Source organism: Eurosta solidaginis, chromosome 2, assembly GCF_040869045.1.
Source record: "Eurosta solidaginis isolate ZX-2024a chromosome 2, ASM4086904v1, whole genome shotgun sequence".
Taxonomy (NCBI): Eukaryota; Metazoa; Arthropoda; class Insecta; order Diptera; family Tephritidae; genus Eurosta; species Eurosta solidaginis.
This window is the reverse complement of record NC_090320.1, coordinates 33,482,622-33,502,822: the sequence shown is the minus strand read 5'-3', so window position 1 is coordinate 33,502,822 and position 20,201 is coordinate 33,482,622. Positions and strand designations below refer to the sequence as shown.

Here is a 20,201-nt window from a genome sequence, read left to right as displayed (position 1 = left end):
TATCGGGAAGTTACTTAAATTTCAATTACAAAATTCGTGCCAACCAGCCAGCCTGTCAAGTCAAGCTAAATAAAACCTTTTAAAAAATGGGCGTGACAACGCCTTCTTATTAAAAGAACTTGTCATCAGTTGCGGTAGTGATATCTTCAGAATTGTTGCAGGCACAGTGAAGAAATTCGGTGAGCATCTTTCCTATTCAAAGGTAAACTGCTCCATGAAAAAGTACAAAAATTGGTAGATAACTACGTTCACTTTTTATATAACGGGATATCTCTGTAACCTTTAAAGGTACAACCCTAAAGTTAGGGAGGAACAGTATCGTGAGGATGACTAAAAATTTGTTTTTAATAATTTTTAAAAATAGGCGTGGCAACCTATAATTATCGAAAAGCTTCTTATCGATTTTCGCGAGTTATTTTTTTAGTTCTTTCGTGCAGGCTCAGTGCCTTTTTCACAAGCTTTCTGATATTCTTTTTCATTTGCCGGACAAATAGTCTATTCCTAATTAGAAACTTGGCTTGACTCTAATTGGTGCGGTCCCAAGTGCACTCACTATAGCCTAGAAGGTTCAATGTGTTCATATTTAATTCTTCTCGTGATGGTGGGGCTGGTAACTTAATGGTGCTTATCACCGGAATGCAACGGAATCGACAAAGGCCACCATTCCCCAAAACCTTCGGGTAGTGTCTGTATAACTAAAACTACATGCTTCCAGATGTCCCGCTGTGACCTGTGGCCCACACCTCAGCTGCGATGGCCAGCGAGACCAGTTGTTGGTCGATTCCCTGTATTAGTAGGCAATGCAATGTATCTAAACTACATTGATAACTCCATTTTAACACCTGAGTTTGAAAACGTAAACGCAGCGGAGAAGCAACGCACAAACACATGCAGGTGCTCACAAGAGAGGGCAATAATTTGTGCAAGTATTACTCACGCGCATATGAGAAGCTATAAACGTAGTTGTGGCTGGTGATTTTGTAGCTGATAACTAACTAACTTTGGAATGGAAAAGCCTAGAAGTATGCAACGAGGAAACCAGACAGTATAAAAGGCGACAACAGTAGAGGCGCGAAAATCAGTTTGGTTTAAGCAAGCTATTGATTGCAAAGTATAAGTGTTATTGTGAAGTACTTTAATAAAGGCCATTTTTGCATTATTAAATATTAGCGATACGAACGTTAGTAGAAGGTTGCGAATAAGAGGATTTCTAGTAAATACGTTGCAATAAAAAAAGTGAACGTGGGTATCATCCGATTTCGCTCATTTTCAATACCAATCTATTCTGGGTCCAGATAAGCTTGTGTACCAAATTTGGAGAAGATATCTCAATATTTACTTAAGTTATCGTGTTAACGGACAGATGGACGGACGGACGGACATGGCACAATCAAATTTTTTTTCGATACTGACGATTTTGATATATGCAAGTCTATATCTATCTTTATTCCTTTATACCTGTACAACCAACCGATATCCAATCAAAGTTAATATACTCTGTGTGCAAAGCACACCTGCCAGGTATTTTAAATTTTTTTTTAACCCTCAGGGCCCAATAAACAGTTATGAGAAACAAAGAACTTACTAAGCAAATCAGCTGTAAATAACTTAATAACATTTATTTATTACTTTTTTTTGTATTTTCATTTATTATGAATAAATTAAATTATGTTCAAACCTAAACTAGTATTTATGTATTTTTTTTTAAGCTGATACAACTCCAGCGATAGCCACCACAATACATACGCACATACATATGTAATTTTTAAAACTATATACGTAATTAGCATAACTCAGTAGGCATCTGCCAACATATTCAATATGTAATAATAACAGTTTTATGTATGTATGTGTATGTCAATGCATATAACTATAATTTACTTAACCCATAACTATGTCGTATACAATATCATTAAGTTTGAGCAAAAGTATAATCAGCGGCAATATCAAAACAAAAAACAAAAACAAAGAGTTCTCCAAAGAAACTTTAATATGCATACACCGAAAGTAATGAAGCTAGTTAAATCAACAAATAAGGTTTATTGTTGTTGAAATAACAGAACTTCAATAAAAATTTAACGCATTATGGTTGATTCAACCGAGTTTTTTTCAAGATAATAAGTTTGTTAAGCTATTTCAACAGAGGAAAAGCTGTTGCTCCCAAATTAAGAATATTCTGTAAAAATTACACATTCTCGATCTTTCTAACTAAATTTGTCTGTGAACAGAACTGATTTTAGTGGTAATTTTAACAGTGAGCAAATGTCAGTGTTATGCAAATGCATAAGCCAATTTTAAAGAGAAACTTACTCTCACGCGGATCACTTCTTTGTTCTTAAGACTATCGCGCCACAGAAATCTTTATCATATCAACACTGTTATTCTAATGTTGTCGGAAATGTGTTATTTTAACAGCTTCCATTGGCGCTCATTTGACTCGGGTTTTCAGTGCGAGTTTTAACTTAAAGTTAAAGTTGAATAGACTTTGGCCGCTTAAGCTGAGATGAGCAGCGAAATTTTTGTTATCGAACAAAGTTGCAAGGTTAAACTCTGTCAACTTTAACTGGAGTTTAAACTTGCACTAGAAAACCGGACATTAGGGTGACATTAATAATTGTTAGTTAACAGAGAAGAGCTAGGCGGTCACTGTGGTATGATGGTAACGTGCTACGCTTACCACACCGAAAATCTTGGGCTCAAGACCTGTAAAAGGCAATATCAAAATCTTTAGAAAAAAGCTTTCTTCAATTAAAAAAAAAAAAAAAAAACATTGTATATACTTTTTTTACAGAGCTTATATTTGATGAACTTTTTTTGTTGATTTCACTCAGGGCTGTTCAACAGTTTTTATATTGAAGTGCAAATCACAATACATATACAAAATTATACGCAGACTGAAACTTATTTAAATTGAAAAAAAAAAAATTATTTTAAATGGTTGAAAAATTTTGATGAAAAACTTAATGAATAAATTTTGAATTAAAATTTTCCTCAGTGTCACAATATTTTCGAAAAATTGTTGGTTTTCAAATTGTTAATTTGAATATCATACCGAAGTGCCCTGGTTTCATATGGAAGTGCCTTTTCTTTGCACTTTCATATGAAATTCAGACACTTTCATATGAATCGAATTTATATATGCATATGGGAGTGCTATGATTTTTTTTTTATGATTCAAAGTGTGAATTTATAGCTGTGTCTTTTCTTCAAGGAAAAACAAACACAAAAGTGGTATAAGTGTATAGGGGTTGAGCAGCTCTGATTTGACTGTTCAAACACTCAATTCAGAATCAACAATTTGTGCTGAGTTGATTCAACAGCTAATAGCGAAAGACAAAAATTGACAGAAATATGTGTTGAATTACACGTAATTCAGTTGATCTTACCAGCTTTTTTCTTTCAGTGTACAAATTTACTTACATACATATGCCTTTTGGACATCTAGATTTCGAAAAATAAAAAGCATGCACTTATTTTATTTATGTATATATTAAAAGGTACAAAATAACTTAATTACACACACAAGCGCATATATGTGCATTTATGTGTGTGTGTGTGTGTGTGTGTCATAGTCTTCCTATTTTCCTATTAAGCAAATTTAGTAACTCAGTCATATCACGTAATTTAAAAGCTCATTGCGATTTCGGTGGATTTGTCATATCTATGGCATCACTGAAAAAAAAATGTATTAAATGCAAATGTTTTCTGGATTTCTTTAAATTTTAAATTTGACTAACTCGTTGCATATTTGTAACGGTTTTTCTTTCTCCACATTTTCTGGTATTTTTGTTATTGCAAATATTTCATTAGAAATTGTGGTGCTTTGCGTGGCATTACTGCTTTCAACAATGTTGCCATTGATTGCTGCTGGCATTGTTAAAACTGTACGGCTACTACCGTTACGTTCTTTCATGGCCATTCGCCCGCCACTGGAGAGTGATAAATGTCGATTATTAACGGACTGAAAATATAGTAAATATTATTGATTTTAAAACACGTGTTTGTTTCAAAAATGTAGTCAGTAATTCATAAAAATACGGTAAAAAAATAAAAGTAATTGGTTACGTTTGGTTTTACCTTTCTCAAAAAGTGAGCCTCGCTTCCCCTCTTTTCACTCTATACCATTGTCTTTTACTTCTGATTCATCTCCCATTTTCCTTCTTATTCTTACCCGCCGCTTCTTCAATTTATGTTCCTCCCACTCCAACTACCGCTTCCACTCCCACTTTCACTCCCGCTTCCACTTCGGCTCCAATTACCACTACCACTATAACCACCACTCCCACTTACACTTCCACTCCCATACATACTTTCACACCCACTACAACTCCAACAAACACTCCCATTGCGATTCCCTTCCACTTCCACTCCTACTCCCACTTCCATTACCACTTCCGCTCCCCCTATCTCTCTCACCTAAATTTCCTCGTATATTGTATCTCTTAACAAATATTGAAGACCTGATTCCATTTACCAACCAATTTCAATATCTTTTTCTTTATAAACCACTCCGAAGCTATATGAAACTATTGCAAATACAATTTTAAAAATCGCACTAAATTTTATGTGTATCTTCTTTCTTGTTTGTAGCTTCTCCAAAAAAAATCTTTGTATCTGTATTTCCAATAGGCGTGGCAATTCCCGGAAAGAAAAGTTTCTCCAATAAAGTGTCAATCAAGGAAGTACTTATGTACCAAATTTCAAGTAATTTGCAGCGTAAATTGTTTTTGTTAAGAAGAGGTTGGTCCCTCGACCAGTTTCGGGAAACACAAGTTTCTCAAATATTTACCTTGTCAAAGATGTACCCCCAAAAAAATTGCATCATAAAAAGGGTTTATTAGAATAGGTCAGTCCCTGGTACAGTTCCCGGAAAAAAATCGGCTGTATGCTCCGATATTGACTCAAGTTCAACTTGGACATCAGGGCGATGCTGAGGTATTCCGCTCTACCCGAAATACTTTATTGACAACCGTTAATTAAAACTAAATTGAAGCTTGGCTGTCTTTGTGAGGCATACGCTAAGATCGAAATTGTATCAGACCGCCTAGCATTCACTGCCGACCAGAATGATCTCGCTTCCTACAAGAGGTCATCTCGGCCCAGCGGTTATTAAGCTGGCTCAAGCCTCACAGAAGAAGGCCCCAGGTGGTCAGGAAACTCCCTACAATCATCTCAATCCGGTTCATCTGTACCCGTGTGGGTTAAGAGACCGTTGCATGGGATACTGCAACCACACGAGACCGAAATGATAATAATCTTAAAATCGTTCGAGGCAATCACAAGCGAGGTCAGGCATTCCCATACCATATAAAAAAATTATATGGAACGAATTAAACAAACAAAAACTATACTCCAACCTGCTCATTCAACTTCGATTCATACGTGTATCTGTACCCATCTGGCCTGATGCTCAGAATGATATTAAAAGCTCGTGGCTTATGTTGTTCAAAGAATGGCGCTGATACAAACCAGCTCTGACTATTGTCCTTACTTTATTAATTTGTAGTGCTCGACGCATCCAGTGCCCTCCACCCTCTACTAGCAACCCAAAGAGCGGATTCGGCTTGACGTCACCTAAACGCCGTATCGGAAACTGGCGGCTGCCGTGGTGCGGTGCCAGCGTGCTCCGTCAACTACACCGAAGGCCATGGGTTCAAGTCCCGGGAAAAGCAACATCCAAAACTTAGAAGCAAGTTTTTTTAAATTAGAAAAAAGTTTTTTTTTTTTTAAATGTAGTTGCCCCTCGGATGTGGTTTGGCAAACATTCCGAGTGTATTTCTGCCATGAAAAGCTTTTTGTTGAAATGCACCCCTCTTACAAATGCCGTTCGGAGTCAGCTTCAAATATATAGGTCCCGTTCCGCCAATTTGTGGGGAAAAACTAAAAAAGGAATACAACACAAATCGGAAGAGAAGCTTGGCCTCAATCCCCTCGGAAGTAAAACGCGCCAAGTATTTATTTATTTATCAGGATGCACAAGCGGCACTTCCTCAATCAAAATAGTCCTGAAATCTTATATCTCTTCGAAAGGTTACCCCTAAGGGGCATATAATACCACAAAATAAGAGATATTGTGGCGAATATTAGCATTTCGGTTCATCACTATGCTGCTACGAAATAAATGCAAAACAACAAAAAGCAAGCAGCCACATATTTGTACATGAAAACATCAAAGCTGACAGCGAAGAGAATACTTCACATACACATATGTAGCCGGCAGCTAAGAGCAGAAGTTGTTACTCTCACATACACACGCATATTGCTAGAACAAAAACATAAACTACAGATATACATGCATATAGCTAAATAACCAAGCATGAGACACAACTGTTCTAGAAGGCCTGTCCGTGAAACGTCTAGTCCTCAGGAGAGATGGGCGAACGAGGTAACCGAGAGCATAAAAGCAGCGCAAGCTGAGGAATCAGAATTCAGTTTGATTTAAACACGCTATTAGTGAAGTACAATTGTGATTGTGAAGTATTACTCCCAAAGTAGTGTAAATGAAGTCCATTTGTAATACTGAATATTGGAGTTATTTATTCGATAGTTCAGCGATTCGAATGTTAGCCGAATGTGTATAAATATCAGGGATTTCCCAAAATTCCTTACAATATAGAGGATCCTCAGTGGCGTGCTATTCGATAGCAGCATGCAAGGCGTTGTTTAATGCCCCTTCGATGTCTAAATAGTTTTTATGAGTAAAGACGAGAGACTGATTGGTTTGAAATCCCCCAAAACTTCAGTCTTGAAAAATTTCATGTGGATAATTTTTATGAAAAGATAATTTGGGGTATTCACGTGACACTGGTTATTAGCTTATCTGCTTATGTGGTTATATCTTTTACACAGTTCACAAACAAACAAAATACGAGCTGACGTGAACAGTTATCTATTTCGAAATTATCGAAAGTTATTATTAAAAAATGTTAGGAAAGTTATATTGAAACAAATTAAAGAAAATAACCGAAAAATCACTTACCGTATTATTATTATTCGTTTTGCCACGTATATTGAATACCCCATAAACCAGTGGATTCATACATGAATTCGTTACGGCAAATATAAAAAGTATTTTACGCAACAAAGGATTAACATTATAGGCCGTGACCTTATCAATCCAAAACCAACAGCATATTATATAATATGGGGTCCAACAAATTACAAAAACAATAACAATTGTTATTGTCATTTTGAGTGTACGTTTCTTGGCGCGCCCTAGCACATCATCATTTGAGCGCCGAAATCTTGCGAATCCTTAAAATAAAGGAATATAAAAATATTATCATAATTTTGTTAGCAAATTTTTGTTGTTGTAATTTTACCATTTTTGTCATCGCCATTAACCATGCGCTTACTTTTGCGATAAATTTCCAAATAAATACTGCCATAGCAATAGATGAACGTTATCAATGGAAAACAATACATGGCGCACATATTTGAGATATTATAGATCATTTTGTGCAATTCGGTGGGAAAGGAATGGAATGAGACGCATTGATAGTATTCTTTCACTTTCGGATGTTGTTCCAAATGGAATACGTATGCCTGTGGAAGAAGAAAGGATTAACTGATAGATAGATAAATCAGGAAAACCCCATCATAGGACGGTGCTCGTGACACTTGACCTGTCAAAACCTTTTGACACAGTCAACCACGGCACGCTACTGCGAGACATAGAAAGCTCACAGATTCTCCCTTGTCTAAAAAGATGGACCGATAATTATCTGAATGGGCGGCAGGCGACGGTTCAATTTAGGAACGAAATTTCAAAGCCCTGAAAATTAATCAGGGGGTACCACAGAGTGGTGTCCTATCCCCGCTTCTGTTTAATTTCTATACATCAAAACTCCCTTCCCCACCAGAAGGAGATACAATTATTTCCTATGCCGACGACTGCACGATTATGGCTACAAGACCTGGCCCTTAAATTGATGAATTAATTTCTAAAATAAAAAGCTATCTCCCCGATCTTTCCAGTTTCTTCACCTCGCGCAATCTGGCATTATCACCGACAAAATCCACGACCACTCTGTTTACGAGTGGAAGGAACATATGCCGACTGTCAGTCACCCACAGATCTTAGGGGTAACGTTCGATAATACGCTAACCTTCAAGGCTCATTCCACTGAAATTGTACCTAAAGTACAAAGACGCAACAAAATTCGCCAGTCGCTTGCCGGCAGCACCTAGGGAAAGGATAAAATAAAGGAACATTGCTAACTACGTACAAAGCAATTGGCCGGCCGCTCATGAGCTACACGTCACCAGTTTGGTCGCCTGGTCTTAAAAATACATACTGGAAAAGGCTACAGGCCTGTCAAATTCGTGCAATCAGAACTGCCACCGGATGTTTCCTTATGATCCCCGAACACCACCTACATATTGAGTGCAAAGAGCTCAATATTAGAGAGCCCAACGAAATGCTGAACAGGCAGTTTTTGCTAAACCAGGACATCCATACAACTGCTTGATCTAGCACCGCCTCTACGGGGATTAAGGGAACATCTCCATAAGCACTATGACGAGATACGGCACCTGCCAATACAGACGTTTGATTCAGACAAGCATAAGCAGGCCGTAAGCCAAATCCACACAGAATCGGTAAACGTATTTGCAGGGACCCCCCAGATTAGCCCCGTTATTAATGTGCAATATCCCGTCTTGGTCCAAGTTCGATCTGGATACTGTAACAGGTTAAACTCTTACTTGTCCAGAATCAACCCCGACATACGTAATGTATGTCCTGCATGTGATGTGTCCCCACATAATACCAACCATCTTTTCAATTGTAATGTGAAACCTACGCCTCTAACACAAATCTCCCTATGGTCCGCCCCTGTTGAGACAGCCAGTTTCCTTGAACTCCCGCTAGAGGACTTTGATGACAATTTGTGAGTGGTCGTGCCCCCATTGAATAGGGCGAAGTACTGTTAATACCACAACAACAGCAACATTATGAAATAATAACAACAGCAACATTGTTAAAAATTATAATTGAGAAAATTTGTAATTTTTTTTTTGAAAGGAACTCAGCCTACTTTTGGTCTTTATCACGAAGCCCAAGCTAATTTCAACCAAGATATTGCGCACTTTAAAGCACTTTTGGAAATCATCTAAGCATTGGATTCAAGGCAAAAACCCGGGTTATTTGAGGTAGGTTAGGTTCAGTGCAAGTCACCCCGGCAGGGTCATCTATCTTGGAAAACATGAAAATCCATTGTGAAAGCACATAAGATGTCGGTGACGTAGGCTATTGCTACTTAGAGAACCGTTGCGAGTTGATGATATAGTTTCGAAGAAAACCAATCTCGATGCTGGATGCGGCCGTCAGAGCTTCTAGTGGGCCGACAACGAAATGCTTTCACCTAGTTATGGCAAAATCTGGACCGTCAAGCAATAAGTATATCGATTATTCGAAATCGTCAACATCCATGCAGCTGCAGTATGTTGGAACGTATAACATAGATTCCCACTGGACAGTGATTTGTTAAAAGCCCAATCACAATTGCTAATTGATCCTTGGTGAACGCAATTACTTTAGCGGACTGGTTGCTAGTCACTTCCGAGCAATAGGTTTTCGCTACACTGCAAGAGATAGTGTCCTCCAGCTTTTGCTCAACCGACTTGAAACCCGTCTATAGAGGTACAGACCACAGCTGGCCAATAGTACTTTGTACACACACCACACTACACAAGAACAACAACAGCAACAGTACTCCGTTTCCTTGCAGCCATCTACAATAGACTCAGTTGTGCCCATGTGCATTATGAGGTCGGCGTGAAAATTTAGAGGTGTATTGACACTCAATGCCAAGGTGGGTGTTGTTCTAAGAGCACCGCGATACTAACCACCGTTGAACTGACACTAACAGTTTGGTAATACTCGTGTCCCTCCAGACCAATTCGGGATAGAGTAAGATCGACTTGACTATCACTTCATAAAGTCAGTCTACTACTTGGCGGGAGTCCACAGCTCTTATCGATGGCACCATTGCAATAGTTCAAGGCAACCGTGGCATTCCTAGCCTATCCTCCTATCCTAACTTTCCAGGCCAGGTTCCTGTACTTAAAGCACCCAGAAAGTACCAACGGTATTCTCCCAGTCGAGGGAGCACTCAAAGCGTGATCCTTGAATCTCCTCGTAAAAAACCCCTGTTCCATTTTTCCAAGGTTGAATGCGAGTTCACATGACTCAGTATCACGTCCAGATAGCCCTGCAAAATTTCGCGCAGAGTGTTCAAAAAATTTTCTCTAACAGTGATTGTCAGATTGCCTCCTAGCTCTACCAGAAGCTCGTTTACAACTCAGAGTAGAAGTGATAGAACATATGGAATAATAACTATGCTGCCTCATTAGATTTGGTATCTGTACCGATTGTTGAGCCCTTCTTTTTAAACTTTGGGAAACTGAAAAGAACTCTGCGTAATATCAAAATTATTCCAGCTTCGAGGAGACTCCTACGACACATTAAAATCAAGAATGTACCGCACAGCATTCAATGCAGGAAAAAATAGCCATTGAGGAGTTCGATTTGTTGACCATCGTCTGTTTAATATATCAATATATCGACAATGTGCGTGTATTTGATTCCAGTGTCAAAATATTTTGTCTACGACAGAGGTAGCCTTTATTCCATTGCTCTGGGTGTCTTTCTATACATTGATGAAGCATTCAACAATGTCTCTCTTTGGCACAGTGGACCAGTTAACTGGCTCACGGTTAGAGCGAAGTTTGAAGGCAAGATTGGTGGCTGTTATTTTCTGCCAGGAACTCAATATAGGTGCCTAATTCAAGCTCTTTCTCTTCACTTTAGGATGCGGTTGATGGAATGCTATCCACTGCTACTACCGTGAGAAAATTTAACATCTACTCAGATACCACGAGACAGAGCGGAAATAAGGGCAACTAGGCCGCGACCGAGGTTGCTCGAAAAGTGCCTGATCTCGGCTGCGCTTGCTTCGAGTTATATTAAAATCAGGGCATGCAGTCTACTCTTGTACCGAAGAGCAATAGGTGGCTAAGCAAACGCTTTGCTGAGACTTCCCCTTGTAGAGTAGTTTTGTAGTAGTAGTTTGTACGATTGTTTTGAAGTTATGCACTGCAACTATAGGTCTATTGTGCCTTCTTTACTTATTGCATCTCATCAAAACTGAGTTCCCTGCGATCATTCGGAATAGTGCTGGGCTTTAGAGAGGGTATCAGCCTGTTTGATTTTAGCGATTCAAGAATCCTTTAATCTTCCCGCGACTACATCGCATGCTTGCAGGTTAATAGGATCCTTCTGGCAGGAGAGGATGGCAGGTGATAAAGTGACATTATTACGGTTACTTAAGTTCAGTTATTCTTGGTTCATTGCGTACTGACCGGTCATTGCCCAATAGGAATTCGAGTCATGCGTCTCAACAAACGGGAAACCATTTTCTGCTGAGCTGAATGGTAGATGATGAGGTAAAGTAATCAAGCCATTTCGCGCGAAAATGTTCAGCTTTTTTCTTGAACAAGGCGAAAGTTATTCTTGGTGCATTGCGTACTGACCGGTCATTGCCCAATAGAAATTCGAGTCATGCGTCTCAACAAACGGGAAACCATTTTCTGCTGAGCTGAATGATAGATGATGAGGTAAAGTAATCGAGCCACTTCGCGCTGAAATGTTCAGCTTTTTTCTTGAACAAGGCCAAAGTATTTCCATCGCGGCTTACTTAGGTCTAGGAGGATTTATGCATGGTCGGAGCTATATTTGTCAACGTTTATTTATGCGGTACCACAACGAACCACCAAGAGTCGCTCACCTGGACAGTATAGGTGAGTTGCTTTTTTCGGGGTAGCTACCACTGACTTTAACCATACCTAACAGCCTTTCGGTTTCCTGAATACTTACCAAGATCGCGGCAATATTTTCGGTCAGTTGGACGTTCTCTAACTTCGGGCAACAAACGTCAATTGTGAAATTCTACCGAATCTACCGCAGACGTAAATTCATAAATTTTCTGACATTAAACTCCTGCAACTTACCTGTGGTGCACTGCAAACCACTGATGCGATCCAAGCAATCGCCAGCATGATGCGACCCCGACTAGTTGAGAATTTTAACGGTTTCAATATAGCATAATATCTGTAACAGTGTTGCACAAAGAATTAATATCAATACTTGCATTGTTTGTTTTAAAGTAGGGGCCTCGCTTTGTCTTACAAACGGTACACGGATTGCGCGGATTGTAAAGTTACAATAATGAAATACACGCACAAGTTTTATGAAATCCGACCAATGATGGTTATGTTCACAACTATAAGGGAGTTCAGGATTTTGTGCAAATGGTCTAGCATCTTTGCATTGCAAACTTCCGTATCATATCTTTTACAGTACACTAACAAAATACGCGGCTATGCATTTGCTACGTCATTGCAAAAACGCAACATTAAACACTTTAGTTTATTTGTTCAATATTAAATGGCAAATCATCAACTGACAAAACAAAACAAATCGTGCAAAAACAAAATGAAATAAGTTGCTCACGATCCGTAGCTTATATTTGCTAAAGCAACGTTTCCAACGTCAAATGCACAAAGTTCTGAGCTCCCATGTATATTTTCGTGCAAAATATTGTAGGAAGTAAAAATGCAACCCTACTTCATCGGTATTCCTCTCAATACTGCAATTTCGCTCATGAAAACATTGATAATTTGTTTTCCATGATATCTCGTGGTATTTTTCTATTTTTCATCCCATTATTTTGACTCTTGCTACTAACGCATTCTATATCTCCGCAAGTATTGCATAGACAAAGCGAATACTCCTACTAACTTACCGATCTATTGATATGCTGACCAATACAAAACTGGACAAATATAAGCCAAATACACGGAAGAAGCTCATTAGGCGACAAACGAAATCGGTAGAACGCCATTGCACTGTATACGCCCACGCTATCTCAAGCGGCATTAATAGGAAAGTCACTAGCAAATCAGCAATGGCCTTTGACATATACAACGATACGATAGCGATAAGAAGCAGGAGTTGTGGGCGATGCAGGTGATGCGGTTGGCGGTTGTCAGGGCGGTAGGTAGGCGAGCAGTCAAGCATACAGTCAGTGTGTGATAAGAAAGTACAAAGTGTTATTAATGAGATAAGGTATTCGAAAAGTAAAATAAATACGTGTGTGCATATTTATTAGGGTGGAGCAAGAAATAGTAAAAGTTTTTTATACGTCGGCTCTATGTAGGCGTTTGAGATATTTGATTAGAGAAAGTTGTGAATTTCGAGTTCTTATCAATTCAATGTGAAATAGAGCTGGAAAAGGCTATCGGTGCACTAACCACGTTATCTACAGTTTCAACTGTCGATGGTTTTAAGAATACGAGTTCATTTTCATTATCGTAATATTCCCCTGCAAAAAATAGAGCGACTACTCCCTGAAGAGAGCGGTCTCCGATTGATCTCTTTTGTCAGGTGATTGATTGCAATTATTTAAGAAAAGTGCGGAGCCTTATAACGAACCTAAAAGACCCATATCTCTTGGAATGAGTTGGCGACTTAATAACTTTTTTACAAAGATGTATCTAAACTTTTTTTGCAAGTTTTAATATTGCGTTTAAAATGTACTGTCTAAGCTTTGGTGATTCTACGGGCGAATAGTTTGTTTTATTTTTTTGTTATTATATTATTTGTTATTTAAGTGGACTGTGTGTAATTTTAGAGAGAGAGAGGTCGCTATGCACCTGTTACACCTTGTACTTATTCGTTGTGGCCGAGCATTGGGGGCTCTAAGGCATTGGCTGCGGGTTGGGCCACCTTATTTTGCTTTGAAAAATCCCCCTTTGGGATAAAAAAACTTAAACTATGTCTTTAGAATATTTCACTAGCCAGTTGAGAATTACAAGCGCACTCAATTGCTAATGAAAAAAAGGAAAGAAAAATGTTCATAGTTTAAGTCACTTAAACATGTACATAACCTCGTACCATACTAAAACTAACACTTTTTGATGAGAAATGAGATAGTCTTCTTTCGTTCCCATATGGTTACAAAGATTGGATCCTATCGCTCCCGTTCGGGTATAAATGAGTACAATTAGTCTCTTCGTAGGACATGCTCAAACAAAATACTCCTTTGCGACTCATCCCAGACTCATGCTAGATTAATCGCCTTTTTTGCAGGGTCGTATACTAAACTTAGGAAATAATTGATGATAAAAGAGTTTGGGTGATAGGCCTACGTGCATCGTTACCTCCTCTTGCATGCATATAGTGCCGCGAAGGTTTTCTTCGCACTATCTTCCACATGGAGTTACCACGACAACGTACTATCTAGTATAACTCCTAGATATTTTATGCTATAATTTTGTTGTAGGCCACTCCTCCAAGCTTAGGCTTAGTCTAATTAGGGACCTTATATTTCCTTGTAAATAATACTACTTATATCGGTTTTTTTCCGCTTTGATTAGTCCGACTCCTGGTGCCCAGCCATATACATACATTCCAAAGTGCCTGATCCATCAGAGAGCTGATTAATATAAGGCATTTGCCTGAATGATGAAACGTGGAACCGTGAAACTGCTTGAGCAATTGGTTGATAAACATCGTCTACAGCATTGGTGATAAAATCCTACCCTGCTTCCCCTCTTTTCCCTCTATCCTATTCTCGTCTACTATATTTTGTTCGCATAACGGTACCCCGTAACGGTATAAACTAATCGAGATAGATATAGACTTCTATATATCAAAATAATCTGGGCGAAAAAAGAAATTCATTTAGCCATGTCCGTCCGTCCGTCTGTCCGTAAGCACGATAACTAGAGTAAATTTTGAGGTACATATCCTAATGAAATTTTGTATGTCAGTTCCTGGGCACGCATATCAGATCGTTATTAAAAATGAACGAATTCGGACTATAACCACGCCCACTTTTTCGATATCGAAAATTTCGAAAAACCGAAAAAGTGCCATAATTCATTAACAAAGACGGATAAAGCGATGAAACTTGGTAGGTGGGTTGGCCTTATGACGCAGTATGGAAAATTAGTAAAATTTTGGGCAATATCGCCCACTTTTAAAAGAATGTAATTTAAAAGTTTTGCAAGCTGTAATTTGGCAGCTGAGTATGTTATGTTCGGTTACACCCGAACTTAGCCTTCCTTACTTGTTCTTTTTATCCTTGTCCAACCCTTATTCCATCTATCTCCCTTCCACTTCTACTTTCACTCTCACTAAAATTCTCGCTTCTACTCCCAATCGCAATATCACTCTCACTCCAGCTCTTATTTCCGATCTCACTCCCATGCTTACTTTTATTCCCAATCTCACTCTCACTATCGCTCTCACTCCCATTGCCACTCCAACTTCCATTCTCACTCCTTCGCCCACCCTCTACCACTCCCACCCACACTCCAGCTCTCACTTCTACTCCCACTGTTATACATCTATGTATGTCAATTAAAAAGAACTTACGACCCACCCTAATAATTTACTAAAATCTTTAAACTTGTATCGGTGTGTGTGCGTGTTTATATAAAAACCACAACACACACATACAAACACAATCGGTGCAGAATTATCACCTATTTTGCTACTTTCTGTTTTTAACTAAGCAATTTACATTTATTTACCAGACACACATCACACACATACAAACACAATAGGTGCAGAATTATCACCTATTTTGCTACTTTCTGTTTTTAACTAAGCAATTTACATTTATTTACCAGATGCATCAACATGATATCGATACGGGACGGACTGTGTGTACGATACTTGTACGATACCCAATCGCAATCTCACTCTCACTATCGCTCTCACTCCCATTCCCACTCCTACGCCCACCCTCTACCACTCCCACCCACACTCCAGCTCTCACTTCTACTCCCACTGTTATACATCTATGTATGTCAATTAAAAAGAACTTACGACCCACCCTAATAATTTACAAAAATCTTTAAACTTGTATCGGTGTGTGTGCGTGTTTATATAAAAACCACAACACACAAATACAAACACAATTGGTGCAGAATTATCACCTATTTTGCTACTTTCTGTTTTTAACTAAGCAATTATTTACCAGATGCATCAACATGATATCGATACGGGACGGACTGCGTGTACGATTGTGCAAGCGTTGTTTTACGATCAAAAACAGTACTGTGGAGTTACCGATTGTCGAGAGCACAAATAGAATGCTGCAACAGAAACGTAAGTAGATGTGTTTTGTTAATTAAGCAACAACAATATCAATCAATCACTCACCTATAAACTGTTATCGATAAACGATGTCCATCATTAAATAACATATCCTTGGAATAGTGCATTGTGCCATTTGTTTCATTTACCACATTCGACCAATCCGGCATGATGCGATGATCGTAAATCTTTTCATTGACTTCATCTTCGGTTTGCGGCATTTTCATTGCTCAAAAAAAAATTGTATTTTTGCTTTTTGAGTGATAATTTGCGAAAAAAGGCAAAGCTAAAAGCGAGAAACCCGGTACGTTTACTTTATAGAGGTGTGTGTGTGTGAGTTTAGTTACTGGAATGAGCTGGTACGGCTAAGTCTACAAATACACAAACAATTGTTTCTGTGTATATGTATGTATGTAATTAATCAATATACAAAATAACAAATAATTCATGTCTAATATTTATTAAATTTTCATAGTTCATAGGCCTTTGGGGTGGGTGTCTGTCTGGTATGTTACAAGTCGGTGCATACATTAGGGCGGACACATTTGTTTGTTTTTAAACTTGGTTCTCACTTTGAAGATTGGGATTCGAGCTAAAATTTTAAAGAAAAAAGCTTTGCAGACCAGGGGCTACATTCCTTTCACAATTATGCTCTCATTGTCTATGCGAAAGGACAACAACTTTAAATTTTTGAAGACATGCCATAACGAACACTCTCACCTAAAAAGATAAAGAAAAGGGCGTGTGGGGAAGGGAAAGGATAGGCAAGTAGAAGGATAATTATTCCCAGCGGAAAAGTCACGTCGAAGACAGCATAAACCATATTGTGGCGAATATATCAGCGAATATTCGATACGTCACTAGGTTCCTAGTAAATAAAGCTGCTAGTATAAAAAGCAGTAAGGGAAAAATTAAAAGAAAAAAGACCGGAACAGGAAATTGAAGGTAGGGATACTCTTCTTCTATATAATTTGTATGAATCAAAAGTGTAAATTTCAAAGCTCACATGTACTGATTTTAGGGAGTCTTATCGATGTTGATGGCCCCTTTACGGATAAAGAACCGGTACGCAACGGTAACAAGCACCATTGAGGTACTAGCCCAACCAACCCGGGAAAGGATTTAATATAACCATGTGGAACCTTATAGGCCAGCCCCCCCCCCCGCAATTCCCCTCCCGCTCGTCACGAAATTCTAATTCCATTAGAAACTTTTGCCGCCAAAGCCTCTCCTGCTAAATATGCGTCTGATACATTCATATTTGTTACTAGATTAGCCTCGGGTAGGTGAGTTCAAAAATTGGTTGGGAAAGCTGTGAAACTATAAAGCTTTGTTTGCGCTTAACAACCCAATGAATCCCATAAACCCCTTGAGGCTCTTGAATTTAGCCCCTACTGTAGTAGATGTTTTAAAATTTTAGTTAAAGTTCGAATATGCTTCGAAAAGTAAAAAAAAAAATCGTTCCATGCCAATTGACCTGCCTTAATGTATCTATATGTAAATTGCGGCTGATTTGTATTCATGTAGTGTAAGTTGCAGTTGTTTGTTTTTGTTGTGCTTTGTTGTTGGTTTGTGCAATAAGCAATGTATTTAAAATTAATGATTAGTTTTATGTTTATAATAAATCGTATTTTTGGACAAAAGCAATATATTTTAATATGTAAAATGTTACGTAAACTTATTATATGTAAACTTACCACGTAGGTGAAATCCCTAGCTCTGCAACGAGGCGTTTGTATAGCATACCTAGAATCGAGTAGTTTGTCATCAATTTAATGGATGTGAACACTACTCAACTCTTCTACCTGTTTTCTGTGAGAATTTTAGACCAAACAATGTAACTCAGAAATGAACTACACGCGCTAGGGTTTGAGGTGTCTACAAAGCGCTCTCTTTTTAAACCCGCCCTGAAATCGATGCCGTTCATTAATACTGGTAGAGGAATTCCTGATAAGAAAAAATCATAGGGCTAGGTTTGGTTATAGTTTCTGCTCCCCAGCAAGGCCGTGGGGCACACTTAGACCAGCTGGCCCATTGTGAGATCACTGAATGGGCGAATGCCTTCCTCCTTTATATATTGTGACGAATATTAGCATCACTAAGATGATACTAAATAAATAATCACGCAACAATAAAAAAACATGAAGCAGCCACTCGTATATACATGAAAACATAAATCATCATTTACACACATATATGTATAAAAGGTACCGAAGAGATATTTCACGCACACACTTGTGGTTGTCAGCCGAAGTAGGTTGCTCACACTTGCACACGCATATGACTATGAGAAACGCATAAACTACAAATATACATGTATATCTCTGGTAACGAAGCAGCAGTTCTAGAAGGCGTCTAGACTTTAGTAGAAATATGCGAATGAAGCAACGCAGATAATAAAATCAGCGCAAGCTGAGTAGTCAGTAATCAGTTTGATTTAAACACGCAATTAGTTGTGAAGTATAAGTGTTATTGTGAAGTACTCTCAAAGTAGTCTAAGAAAGACCATTTTGCATTACTGGATATTGGAGTAATTTATTCCACAATTTAGCGTTTCGAACGTTTGCAGAAGGTTTCAAATAAGCGGAATTTCCCTAAATTTGTTACAATATGTAAAAAAGTGTATCAATTTTTTATATCGAATGTAGCGCAGAGGAAATGTTCAACACTTTATATATCCTCCCCGTGCCTACTGCTTCCACACAAGTCATTCGACAGACATTGTCCCGTTTATTAGCCAATCGGCGGACATAAGGAAATACGATAGAGATTGATAAGGACCCTAGTTCGGTTCTCTTTTAAGCGATGTCAAGTTTATCGAGACACCTTACACCTGATTTGTAGTGTCCGTTTTACATTGGCTTTCTCGGCTTTCTCGGTAATTGTAGACAGTGGAAGTGTTTACACATGACAGGAGCAGGAGCGATGTGCCTTTACTGAATTGCCTTGTTGTTGTTGTTGTTGTAGCGATGAAGACACTCCCTGAAGGTTTTGGAGAGTGTTATCGATGTTGATGGACCCTTTCCGGATACAGATTTGGTACGTTGCGGTAACAAGCACCATTAAAGTACTAGACCAAACATTTCGCTAACGATTTAATATGACCACATTAAACCTTTAAGGTCATACCACCCATTTTTCCCCACCCTTTAAGTTACTCATGGAACTTGGGTACAACAGAGGCTCGTCTCCTAAATAGCAGCACAGTTTCCAGGTATACCACTGCTATCAGATCTCGAGGCAGCAATTAAGCCCTGCCAATTAAAGCAGATGTAGGAATTGCGAAATGCAGGAAGAAAGGGTTGAGCACGTGTTGTGTTCGTGGTCTGCACTAGCGAGGTTAAAATTTCAGCTACTACGAACGACAGAGTTGCCAGGTCACGAGGCATCAATAGGAGTAAGCTATTTCATAAAATAAAGTCTGTTATCTAAAGATGGTTTTTCCGTTTGGTCGTCAAACAAGCTCTGGTAGCACTATGGACTCATTAAGTCTATGTGAGGACTTTATTGACCGCCCAGTTCAACCTTACATAACTCTCCCTCTGAAAATCTTTTATGTATAAAAGCATCTCTTCAGCATCCATATCTTTCCAGGCTTTCTGCTGGTTTACATCCCCTCTCAAGTTTATATGACAGTTGCTTCGAAATTTATCTCAATATATCTCCATTTTTGATGTTTCTTTGCCCAGTACTTGAACCCAAGATCTTCGGTGTGATAGGTGGCACAAGCTACCATAGCACAACGGCGGCCACCAGGAGCCGACTATTTACGTGTTTCTATAAAAGCTATGAAACTACTTCTCGTTTTTGTTATAACCAAACCATTTTATTTATGCTGCCATGTTTTATTTACTTTTGGTCGCTTTGACATTGGTTGTTCGAATCAGAGAGGGAGCGGTTTTACCGAGGCAATAATCTTACACAGTACTTCATCAAGAAGTGTCCTGGAATGCAAAGGAGCATTGGAACTTCGCTTGGCCGGACCATACATTTGTACTGGGTTCCCGATCATAAAGAGATAGAAGGTAATGAA

At 38.6% G+C, this 20,201-nt stretch overlaps 1 protein-coding gene across 5 annotated transcripts in view; it reads right to left on the bottom strand.

The window, feature by feature from the left end:
• Nucleotides 1–1,593: 1,593 nt before the first annotated feature.
• The window catches only part of AkhR (Adipokinetic hormone receptor), a 39,910-nt gene continuing 21,302 nt past the window's right edge, over nucleotides 1,594–20,201 (bottom strand). For 3 of the 5 annotated variants that reach the window (XM_067764924.1, XM_067764923.1, XM_067764925.1), the window contains exons 2-9: nucleotides 16,235–16,539; nucleotides 16,050–16,167; nucleotides 12,807–12,973; nucleotides 12,013–12,112; nucleotides 7,323–7,545; nucleotides 6,980–7,254; nucleotides 3,738–3,961; nucleotides 1,594–3,672 (exon numbers count right to left, since the gene is read on the bottom strand). In XM_067764924.1, coding sequence (XP_067621025.1) covers nucleotides 3,633–3,672; nucleotides 3,738–3,961; nucleotides 6,980–7,254; nucleotides 7,323–7,545; nucleotides 12,013–12,112; nucleotides 12,807–12,973; nucleotides 16,050–16,167; nucleotides 16,235–16,395 — 1,308 coding nt within the window. In that variant the 5' untranslated portion in view covers nucleotides 16,396–16,539 and the 3' untranslated portion in view covers nucleotides 1,594–3,632. Of the gene's footprint in view, nucleotides 3,673–3,737; nucleotides 3,962–6,979; nucleotides 7,255–7,322; nucleotides 7,546–12,012; nucleotides 12,113–12,806; nucleotides 12,974–15,696; nucleotides 15,748–16,049; nucleotides 16,168–16,234; nucleotides 16,564–20,201 lie in introns of those variants that run through there. The other 2 variants (XM_067764926.1, XM_067764927.1) reach the window with 2 other exon arrangements.